This window comes from Prunus avium, chromosome 1 (genome assembly GCF_965620075.1).
Source record: "Prunus avium chromosome 1, drPruAviu1.hap1.1, whole genome shotgun sequence".
Taxonomy (NCBI): domain Eukaryota; kingdom Viridiplantae; phylum Streptophyta; class Magnoliopsida; order Rosales; family Rosaceae; genus Prunus; species Prunus avium.
In genome coordinates, this window is record NC_142284.1 from 44669251 (window position 1) to 44681772 (window position 12522).

The 12522-nt window shown below is 39.6% G+C and overlaps 1 protein-coding gene across 1 annotated transcript; it reads left to right on the top strand.

The window, feature by feature from the left end:
* Positions 1–5880: 5880 nt before the first annotated feature.
* Positions 5881–7310, top strand: LOC148297899 (uncharacterized). The gene is made up of 2 exons (XM_088247237.1): positions 5881–6964; positions 7273–7310. The coding sequence occupies exons 1-2, from the start codon at positions 5881–5883 to the stop codon at positions 7308–7310; spliced, it is 1122 nt and encodes a 373-aa protein (XP_088103363.1).
* Positions 7311–12522: the final 5212 nt, after the last annotated feature.

Here is a 12522-nt window from a genome sequence, read left to right on the forward strand (position 1 = left end):
GCACTGGCTATCTTCTCTTTGAAATGAATTACTTGGGCTTCCCCTAGGACTTGAATTGGTGGTATTACCGTTTGGTACTTTGAATTTTGTTGAGATAGTGGTTTCCCCTCTTGGTCATGCAAGGCATGCAAAGTAATAGCACGTCTTGGTTGACTTTTCCTCATCCCACGGATAGTTCTTTCCTCCAATATTAAGTACTGTGGAAAGTTACGAACATGCCAATTAGCACATGGAAGTGGGCCACGTGGGCTTCCCTTGAAATATCATCTTCTGCAATTAGCATTCACGGTTGCTTTAGCATGGTATTGTCGAACGGCAAGTTGGGTGATGTTGATTGTAGGGATGCCGAAGGGCATTAAAAAAGGGGAGAACGACAGAAGTCTATTATATCAATTTTTACAGACAGCTCCAAACTGTTGATGTTTAAAAATAGACGGCCAAGATTGAGTCCAACTTAGAGATGAGGTGTGATGGATGATGGGTAAAGATGAGGGAGGACCTTCAACATGTATGTGAAGATTTCGACAAGCGATAAATATATAGAAGACAAGATATACATGATTCACCTTTAATAAATGGGCTACGTCCACGAAGAAGTATATTCTCATTCTTATAATAATGTGTATTTACATTTGTACATAGGTTGGGCCCAAATATAAATGGGAGAAGGGAGAAGCCCATGACTAAAGATCAAGCCCAGCCTAGGGATCCATCCCTAAGCGAAGAGTAGTCTTCTTTTATAGGTGAGAGGGAGTCTACACATCTTGTAATATTCCAATGTGAGACCATTTGCCTTACTTAGAGCATCTCCAAGGGAGATGTCAAATACCAAACATCAAATTTAAATTTGATGGTTGATGTGGCAATTTGACATCTTACACAGCTTTACACTCCACCCAATATGTCAAATTAAATTATTATTTTATTACATTTTAGTGTTGATTTATTTTTAATTAAAAAGAATAGAAAAGAAAAAATAATAAAATATTCATTTGACATCTTGCTTTTGGGATGTCAAAAATAACATCTCAATCTTCAGCCTTCATTCCACATCAGCTTTGACACATCGGTTGGAGTGTGTGAGATGTTATTTCTAGCTGTTAAATGTCTATGTGGCACTTTTGACATATCGGTTGGAGATGCTCTTAGATTTGCTTCTAGTTACTTGGTCAGATATGATACAAACATGTTTTGGAGTTAAATCTGATTTAGAATATTTTATTTATTTATTTTAACCATTAGATTTTAACTTCAGCTGTTGAATATTTTTTTCTCCAATGATCCAGCCAAGTTTTAATATCAGTCGTTGGATCTTCTAGCCATTATGTTTGAAAAAAAGAAAAGAAATCAACCAAGTTGAACAGCACCTATTGGATGGCGACGACTCATTGCCCAGCAAGCGACATGCGTCCCTTGGCAGGATTTTACCCCTAGTTATGTCATTAATATAAGGCTTAATTACACTAATACCCCTTGAAACTTCATTCAAATCTCACTTTGCCCCCCAAACTTAAAATGGCTCAATTTCATCCCTTGACCGAGATTTGGTGACCCACTTTGCCCCTGCTGTCAACTTCATCCAAAATTTTATTAACTTTGATGATGTGGCAAGAGTGTTTTTGTAATTTTGTATATAGATAATTACCCACTCAAGTAGAGCCTACTCCACATAGATAAAAACATAATTAAATAATTAATAATAATTAATAATTAAAAACATAAAAAACTACATCTAAACAAAATAAAATTTAAAAAGTAACAAAAATAAAATTAAAAAACAAACAAACCCATTCCAGCGTACGCCGTACACCACCACCCCCATCCCGACCTCCCCTTCTCTCCTTCTCTCCCACTCTCTTCATCCTTCTCTTCTTCTCTCTCCCCCTCTGTTTCTTTCTCGGAATCGAGCCAATCCCGCAAAACGCACCATCTCACTAACTTTCTCCTAATTCCATGGCCACGGTGGCGGCGACACTGCAATCTGAAATCGAATGGCTCAGAGGGATTGGGATGAGAGAGAGGGAGATAGTGGGGTTGAAGGCCAAATCTATTGAGGTTGAACTCAAAACCTGGTAAGTGGAAAGCAAAAATGGCAACCCCACAAGCAAATATCCACAAAATATCAATAAATAAATAAAATATCCACAAAATATGAAGAACTCAAAATCTAGAAGACAAAAGTTGGGGGCGCCGTAGTGGAACTCATCTGGCGCCTCCTGATCTAGACGGCGACGCATTGGAACTCATGCAAACTCTGTCCACACCAAAGATTTTAAATTTTCTTGTTTTCTATAATTTAAGAAAGAGAAAAAAACCACCTGAAAGAAGGAAATGAATTATGAGATATGTATATGATGAAAGAGACAAACATATGGAGAAATGGGTAAAGGTTGTTTTCTTTTTGGTTGATTTTCTGTGTAAATTGGAATTGGAGTTAACAGGGGTGGTGGGTTTTGAGCTTTTAACGATTTGGATTGTATTGAATTTTTAGAGAGATGGAATTTGGAAGAAAGTGTCTCCTTTCTTTCCTTCTCTACAAAGTGGTTGGTCCACCATTTCCAAACTTTTCCAGAATTACTCAAGCCACTGTACCTAGCCTCAAACCCAAGCCCCGATTTGCAGGCCCCAAGGCACTGTACCTCTTTGTCTCTCTACCTCCCCCAAAATTTATCAAGTTTGATTTTGGATTTAGGGTTGATGAAGAGATGAAATTTGAGGAAATAGCATGGGAAAAGGAGCAGAAGGAGAGGGTGTGTATCGGGGAAGGGGGAAAGAGAAAGTGGGGGCGGCGGGGGATGATCGTAGGGAAGGCTGAGATGGGGATGGGGTGTACGCTGGGATGGGTTTGTTTGTTTTTTATTTTTATTTTGGTTACTTTTTAAATTTTATTTTGTATATATATATATATATATATATATATATATATATATATATATATTAATTTTAATTTTTAATTATTAAAATTATTTAATTATATTTTTATTTATGTAGAAGTGGGCTCCACTTGCTATGTCACCCACTTATTTGGAGAGTAATGGTCCATATATACGAAATTACAAAAACACCCCTGCCACATCATTAGATTTAACAGAGTTATGGATGGAGTTGACAGCATAAGGGCAAAGTGGATCACCAAACCTCGATCAAGGGATGAAAGTGGGTCATTTTAACTTTGGAGGGATAAAGGGAGATTTGACCGAAGTTTTAGGGGGCACTACAATAAATAAGCCTTAATATAAACACAGGATTTTACGACTCCATGTGAAGAACGGTAGTTATGAGCAGCCCACCTTTGCATTGCAGTTTCACCAAAGATGTTCTCTATATCCTTACTTGCATTGTCCTTAATAACCCATAAGAACACAGTTGTTTGGAAAGGTAACTAACTACCTAGGGTAAAAAGTAATTAATCAAATCAGTCCAAAAGAAAGAAATAAGGGTGCATTTGTTTAATTTAATTGACATATTAGCTATAGCACAACTGTAATTTCCATATTCACACACAATCTAAAAGAGACTTGCGAGTGAAGCTTTGGCATTTAATTTCTCTATTCATGAGCCGCTAGTCTATCTTCTTCACAAACCCTCATATTCGCTTTTCTTTTCTAGAAAAAAAATGATGAAAACCTCTTTGGAAGACTTTGAAACTATCCCATCGAATTCAGGTAAGATCAATCAAATTCAGATTGCCTCTACTTTTCATCTTAATTTTTCTTTTTTAATTTATGGGATTGTAATGTCAATATGAACAAACCTTAACCTAATGCTTGCTCTGTTTAGGGGTATTCAATTATGCTGAGAATAACATCACTGGCCTTGAGACAACACCATTGTTCGGAAAATTAATGTTATTCAGACACGCCCGTCAAATCCCGAGATAGAGAAAAAAAAAAATGAAAGAAGCCCCTTTTAACAACAAGAGACAAAGCAGAATTTGAGCGAGTACAAATACTCACTCATCTAACCTCTATTAGTCTAATTTTATGTATGATTATTTTACCCTTCTTTCCCAAATTGAAATGGTTTAACTGCCAATGTGTAGGCATGATTTGAGTTATGTTGAAGCTGTTGTTTTAGTTCAGAAGAGATTGTTCCACACAATGATTGGATTAGCTGAGAAAAGCATATCCGGACGAGTAGCCATGTGGAGCTGCGTAAGCGAGTGAATGGCAGCACCTAAAGTGGGCTTCAGCTTTCCACGTAGCGAGCCTGCTTGGTTTCAGTGGCTTCAATTAGAGCCCTATATATGGAGGTGGATGCAACCTCCTGCTAGGCTTGGATTTTTAAAGACCCATATTGCTTCCATTGGGAATGACTTTTTGACCCATGTGATACCTTTTGAAGCCCAAAATTGGTGCAACCGCATTTAGAGCCCTCATTGGGCTTGCTCAAATTTCTTCATCAAAGTCGGCGCTTCTTCTCTCACGTGTGTCGCGTCTCTCTCTCCGTCTCTGTCTCTCTCACATGAGAAGTTAGTTAGGCCATCATCTTGCCATTTTAACATCTGCAAGCTTTTTAGCCTCTGCATATAACATGTCGAGAAGACATTTTACAAACCTCATATCGATTGCTGTGTGGCACACTCTCTTCTGAGCTGAAACAATCACACATGACACGTTAAAAATTAGAACAATACAGGTCATATGAATGAGTATTTTGATAAATACGACATTGATTATAAAGGAAAAGCAATGAGAAATCGTAAAATCAAGAGTTTTAAAAATTTGATGAAACAAGAATTTGTGAAGAAAGAAGGTTGGGTTCTTGAGCTACAAATGATGCTGGACAATCATAAGACGATTGATATTGAGACTGTGATGTGGAAAGAACCTGAATTTTTTACAAAGTTTTTTTTGCCAAAGAAACTGAGCTCGAAGGATTGGATATAAAAAGATTACAGATATATAGAATCTCTGACGTGGTTTTGTCCAGCATTGCTCCGACTGAGACAAAGGTGAGGCTTTTGGATTTCAGTTTGGATTACCAAGATTATATCATTAGCTTGAATGTACATTTTTATAGGTATGATTAGCTCGTTCATGGTGGAAGCCATTTTTGGCTTTAAGCACATGTTTTTGTTTTTATTTTCATAATCAATTCGAGTTCATTAAAATTCAAAAAATGGGAAAGAAACAAACAGAGAATATAAGCACAAAGAATATTAGACTAAAATCAGCACAGTATACTATAGTACATAGTAAAACAATCTTCCCCGTCACAAAATGAAAACAAAATACAACACATAGCCATTGTCACCACCAAAGAGACGGAGACCACACCATCAAAGCCACAAAAGAGTGAATACACACCCACCACACGAGACAGCACCGCTACACACAGAGACCCACCATTAAGGTTCATACTGGTGTATATGCAATTGTGTGTCTCTTTTCTTTGAAGCTTCAATTGAGAACTGGATAATTTGATCTTCTTCAATATTATATGATCTGAGAGTTGATCTCAACGTCAAGGGATGTTATGATACATTTTTGCAGACAAGGCCGGGCCGGTGCGATATAGCTCAAATTCGTAACTTACAAACATACCAAGCAGATCCTTGCGTTGGCCCATGAAAAGTTTTAAAACGAACGCTCGCTTGTCAATCAGAACCTTTTTAAGTAGTAGACTGCTGTTGAAGGAGATCAAGCTTAGAATGGAATGTTGATTCTGTCAATATTGTATATAACTTCTTTCCTTATTTGTAAATGATTTAGCTTGATCGTAGGAACCACATTAGGATACTTCTGTAACTATAAGTCTGTGGCTTAGCCCCTTGAATGAATAACAAATCAATTACATACCATTTTCTTCATGGTATCAGAGCATTGATCTGGGCAATAAACAAAACACAAAAACACAACAAAACCCTAGCCGACCTCCATGGCAGAGACCAACCCATCGGGCACGGCTTCGGGAACCAAGTGGGATCATCCCAACCACCAACTATACCTTCATCATTCCGACCAACCCGGTGCTATTCTTGTGCCGCAGCCCTTGGTCGAAGATAATTACAGCACATGGAAACAATCCATGACTATGGCCTTAACGGTCAAGAACAAAATCGGACTCATAGATGGTTCGATCGAGGAGCCGAATGGAAGGGATCCGAATGAATGGCAGCAGTGGAATCGTTGCAATAATCTGGTCCAAACTTGGCTGCTAGGGTCGATGTCAAAAGACATCGCCAGCGGCGTGATTAATTGCAAGAATGCTCGGCAGATGTGGCTGGAATTGCAGGAGAGATTCTCACATGTGAACGTGGTTCAATTGTTCAATATCGAGAACGAGATTCATGCTTGTGTGCAGGGAAGTATGTCCGTGGGATCTTACTTCACAAAATTGAAGGGACTATGGGATGAACGTGATGCTTTGTGCACCTTCCCGATCTGCACTTGTGGATCCGTCAAGGAAGTGGCTGCATATTTGGACACGCAGAAGACCATGAAGTTCCTCATGGGTCTCAACGACTCATATGCAAGTGTTCGCAGCAACACTTTGCTGCAAGATCCCTTACCCACAGTGAACAAGGCGTACTCCCTCGTTCTGAGGCATGAGAAGCAATCGGAAGTGACAGCGGATAAAGCTCAGGCACAACCGGATGCGGCCGTGTTTGCTGTGAAGAATTCTAGCCGTGAATCCGACGGAGAAAAGGGTGAGATGAAGTGCACCAAGTGCAACAAAACAAACCACACTGCCAAGAATTGTCGTGCACACCTCAAATGCACATTTTGCGGATGGAAGGGTCACACAGCCGAGTATTGCCGCAAGAAGAAGGCAGCGGTTGAGGCCGAGTTTGGTGCGATGATTTCCAAAGGGAACCAAGCAGCAACGTGTATGACAGAGAGGAAGGAGATGAACTTCCCATTTACCGCTGAAGAGTGCAAACAGATATTGAAGGAGCTGCAAAACAGGACCTCCGCTGCTAATCATGTTGGTAATTCCACAACCCATGATGGACTTTCAGGTAAAGCCTTTTCCCTCAACTCTAATGACAAACAAAGCACTTGGATTTTAGACAGTGGCTGCACGGACCATATGATTTATGATCCCAACCTGTTCTCTACCTCGAGGCCGGCCACTAATCACACAGTAGAATTGCCGAATGGGTCCGTGGCACAAGTGACCCACATTGGCACAGTTGCCTTGTCCCCCAATTTGATTCTTGAGAACGTTTTGTGTGTCCCGTTTTTCAAATTGAATTTGATTTCAATTAGCAAGTTAGCCAATTCATCTTGTATTACCGTTTTTCTGAACCAATTTTGTCTCATACAGGACCTACGTTCGGGGATGATGATTGGGACGGGAATTGAACGGGAGGGCCTTTATTATCTCGATCGACCCAAGAAAGGAACATGCAATCAGGCACAAATATCCAATACAACCCTTTGGCACCAACGTCTTGGACACCCATCTACCAGAGTTCTTCCATTATTCTCTTTTTCAAATTTTAAACATGCCTCTTGTGATACCGACAAGTGTGCAATTTGCCCTTTGGCTAAACAAACGAAACTTCCTTTTCCTTCAAGTTCAATTTCTACTCATTCTAGTTTTGATTTAATTCATATTGACATATGGGGTGGTTATAAAGTTGCTTCGCTTTCGGGTGCCAAATATTTTCTTACCATTGTTGATGATTACACTAGATGCACATGGATTTATCTTATGAAACACAAGTCTGATGCTAGGACTCTTCTAGTTAATTTCATCAATATGGTTGCCACTCAATTTGATTCCAAAATTAAGGTCATCCGTAGTGACAATGGCCCTGAATTCAACATTGGTAGCTTCTATGCAGATAAAGGTATAATGCATCAAACTAGTTGTATCAACACACCCCAGCAAAATGGGGTTGCTGAACGAAAACATAGACACTTGTTAAATATGGCACGTGCCCTGCTTATTCAGGCTGGGCTTCCAAATCGTTTTTGGGGGGATGCCATTCTCACATCTGCATACCTCATCAATCGCACACCTACTCCTCTTCTCGATGGCAAAACCCCATATGAAAAGCTGTTTAACAAAACTCCCAGTTATTCCCATTTGCGTGTTTTTGGTTGCTTATGTTTCCCTTCTACCCATGCACAGAATCGTTCGAAATTTGATCCAAGAGCATCTCGGTGTCTCTTTCTGGGATATCCTTATGGTCAGAAAGGATATCGTGTTTTTGATCTCAGTAAACAAAAGGTGCTTGTTTCTCGTGATGTGAGTTTTTTTGAAAATGTGTTTCCTTTTCTACTTTCTCACCAATCCGCTGCGTCACCCCTTAATCAAAATTCACCCAGCATTCCTTCCCCTCACCTTGACCCGTTCTTACACTTTGACATGGACTCCCTCTCCACAGCCCATCTAACTTCCCCTCTTGATGGGCCAAATCCACCCACCAGCCCACCTACCCACCCTTTACTCAACACACCTGATGCAGACCTCACTGATCTGCCCTCTCCCTCACATGTCGTTGCTCCTTCCCTTTCACCAACAACTTCCCCTGCCGCAGCTCTCCCCGATCTGCCTCCTCCTTCGCCGCCACCTGTAGCTTTCCCATCTCCGTCGCCCACACCTCCCCACCTCGCTCCGCGCCGCGGCGGTCGTTCCACCCGGCCGCCGGCCTACTTGCAGGACTTTCAACTCGAGACTAGCCTCCCTTCAAGGACCGCACCACCGTCATCCACGAACTTGGTCACCCGTTCAGGTACGGCTCACCCACTCTCTCGATTTTTGTCATATGCTCAACTTTCTCACTCTCACAAAACTTATCTGGCCCACCTTACCCTTCTTAAAGAACCTACAAGTTTCTCTCAGGCAGTCCAAATTCCACAATGGCGTGCCGCCATGAAATCTGAGATTGATGCCCTACAGGCTAATGGGACTTGGAGCTTGGTGCCGTTGCCACCTCATAAACGACCGATCGGCTGTAAGTGGGTATATAAGGTGAAATTGAAGGCTGACGGTACGGTGGAACGCTACAAAGCCCGCTTGGTTGCAAAAGGCTACAGTCAAGTGGAAGGCGTTGATTACCGGGAGACTTTTGCCTCGGTTGCCAAATTGGTGACCGTCCGTATTCTCCTTAGTGTGGCCTCTCTGCGTGGCTGGCATCTCCACCAATTGGATGTGAACAATGCGTTTTTGAATGGCGACCTTGATGAGGAGGTGTTCATGTCCTTGCCTCCTGGTTTCGGACGAAAGGGGGAGAATCGGGTCTGTCAATTGCACAAGTCGTTGTACGGTTTAAAACAAGCATCTAGGCAATGGTTTATCAAGCTGTCTACTGCCCTCAAAGCCGCGGGATTCCGACAGTCACGATCCGACTATTCTCTGTTCGTCCGAAGTCGTCAAGGTAACTTCCTAGTGTTGCTTGTATATGTTGAGGACGTTATACTGGCAGGGAACAATTTGGAGGATATAGAGAACACGAAATTATTCTTGGCCAACCAATTCAAGCTTAAGGATTTGGGTCAGTTGAAATATTTCCTCGGCATCGAAGTTGCCAGATCACGGCATGGAATCAGTTTGTCGCAACGTAAGTATGCCTTGGAAATTTTGGATGATGCTGGATTTTTAGGTGTCAAACCTTCTCGGTTCCCTGTGGAACAGAATTTATCACTCACACAATTTGATGGAAAGTTATTAGATGATGCTTCAGCATATAGAAGAATGGTTGGGAGGTTGATATATTTGACCATAACTAGGCCGGACTTGACTTATGTTGTACATGTACTAAGCCAGTTCATGGATAAGCCACGGCAACCACATTTGGAAGCAGCCCATAAAGTGCTTAAATACATTAAGCGAACACCGGGTCAAGGTATCCTGCTACCATCTACAGGGTCACTCCAATTGCGGGCATTCTGTGATGCTGATTGGGCACGTTGTAAAGACACAAGGAGATCAATCACGGGATACTGCATTTTGCTTGGGCAAGCACCGGTCTCTTGGAGGACTAAGAAACAAACAACCGTATCGCGTTCAAGTGCGGAGGCCGAGTACCGTTCCATGGCTACTACTTGCTGCGAAGTCACATGGTTGAAGAACATTTTGAAGGATTTAGGAGTTGATCACACGCAGCCAGTAACCCTATTTTGTGACAATCAAGCGGCCATACACATAGCATCGAATCCGGTGTTTCATGAGAGAACCAAACACATAGAGATAGATTGCCATCTGGTTCGAGAGAAAATTCAAGAAGGGATGATTCGGACAGCTCATATTCGTAGTGCAAGTCAGCCGGCCGATCTGTTCACTAAGCCATTAAGCTCGACACAGTTTGAAGTGCTACTTAGCAAGTTGGGTGTCATAAACATACACTCCAACTTGAGGGGGAGTGTTGAAGGAGATCAAGCTTAGAATGGAATGTTGATTCTGTCAATATTGTATATAACTTCTTTCCTTATTTGTAAATGATTTAGCTTGATCGTAGGAACCACATTAGGATACTTCTGTAACTATAAGTCTGTGGCTTAGCCCCTTGAATGAATAACAAATCAATTACATACCATTTTCTTCAACTGCAATTCCTATTCCGTGTGCAATTTTAGAAGGAAATGTTGTCAGATTTCGAAATCATTAGATTGATCATATAACCCATGATATTCAGGAAAAATGTAGGATTTCAACATCCTCTTTCTGCAATCCTTGGATTTTTTTAGATTACTATATATTGGCTGTCAAAGTCACTTTGCCTTTATTTATATAAATGATATTATACTTTAATTTAATATAAAGTACGGGTATAGAGATTTGAACTCGGATGCAGAGTGGGAAACATATCCCCTCTAGCCAACTTGACTAATCTCATGTCTGCCAAACTTCACTTCTATTAAAATTACGAATCAAGAATTTTTGGGTTGCAAAAGTTTATTTATGGGTTTGCAAACAAAAAATTTAGATTAATATGCAATAGATTTGTAGTTCAAGTGGTTAAAAACACTTCCCTCTATATTCGAAATTATATGTTCAATTTCCCCTATCCTAACATCACTTGCAGCAAAAACAAAGCAAAAAATTACTATTTTTTTACATATTGCTCATTACCGAGTACCTTCTGCTCTAATGATGTTTCTTTCCAAAAAGTTTTCCCTCCTATCTGATTCTGATCAAACAAAAGAAGGATTATTTGAATTCATATAAACGACAACTGAATGATTTTTTTCTACAAAAGAGTATTGCTTAAGAAGGAAATTATGGAACCTCCCAACGATAGATAAAAACAAAAACAAAAATAAGGAAATTTCGGAATAAAAAACAGGGATTTGAATTTTGTTTAAACGAGATTTGAGGAGAGAAAGAAAAGAGGGAGGTGATAAATGGTAGTACTCTTTTTTTTTTTTTGGGTTGTTAAACCAACCTTAAAATTAATTAAGTATATCTTATTATTTAAATTAAAATATAAAATTAACTACGTACATAATATTTAACTACCAAAAATACCTTTGGTACACCCTAATGCACTATCAGACAACACATTTCTTCTTGGCGTTCGGCATCGCCCCACCAAATACCTCCATTGACTTTCGGTGGTTCTCTCCCAAAAGTTTCAGTGGTAAACTGTCGAACGTTGATTTATTAATTAGAACCGAGCCAAAATCAGTAGGGTTTGTTCTTTTTGTATCCAAAATATGCACGGCAGCACAACCATATTGAATGAATTGTTTTTAGGGAGATTCACTATTATACCCAATATAGGAGCCCAAATTATTTATTAAAAAAAAAAACCTATATAAAATGGACTTTAGAAATACACCCAAAGCTCAATTACAACATAACAAAAAGGCTTTTAACTTCTTTTAAATTACAAAATTACCATTGATTTCTTAAAACAAACCCAACCCCAAAACCTCATAAAAAGGCCAAAACACTCAATAGGATGTCAAAGTTATTTAATAATCAAAATTAAATTCAATAGAGCCAGCTGTCATTTTTGGGGTGTGTTTATAGAAATTAAATGGTGTAGGGTTTATCTATATTATTAGTGCTAAGAATGGGCATATGACTAAATATCTCTTGTTTTTAATGACTTTGAAATTTTTCTACCACACCATCTCCATATAAATAGGTTTCTTTGGATTAAGCAGCTTCAAAAATTTCAAAATGATCAAGAAAAACCCTTGCAAGCTTAAGCCTCTTGTTTCTATCATCTTCTTCTTTCTTTGTTGATGGATTGTCTTGGCCATGACGCAAAACAAAACTATTATGGGAGATTCACTATTATACCCAATATAAGGGCCTAAATTATAAAAAACAAAACCTATATGAAATGGACCTTAGAAACACACCTAAAGTCCATTTACAACATAACAAAGAGGCTTTTAACTTCTTATAAATTACAAAACTGCCATCGATTTCTTAAAACAAACCCAACCCTAAGGCCTCATAAAAGACCCAAAACACTCAATAGGGCATCAAAGTAATTTAATAATCAAAATTAAATTGAATAGGGGCAGCGATCATTTTTTGGAGTTTTTTTGGGTTTGTTTATAGAAATTAAATTGTGTAGGGTTTATCTATATGATTAGTGCTAAGAATGGA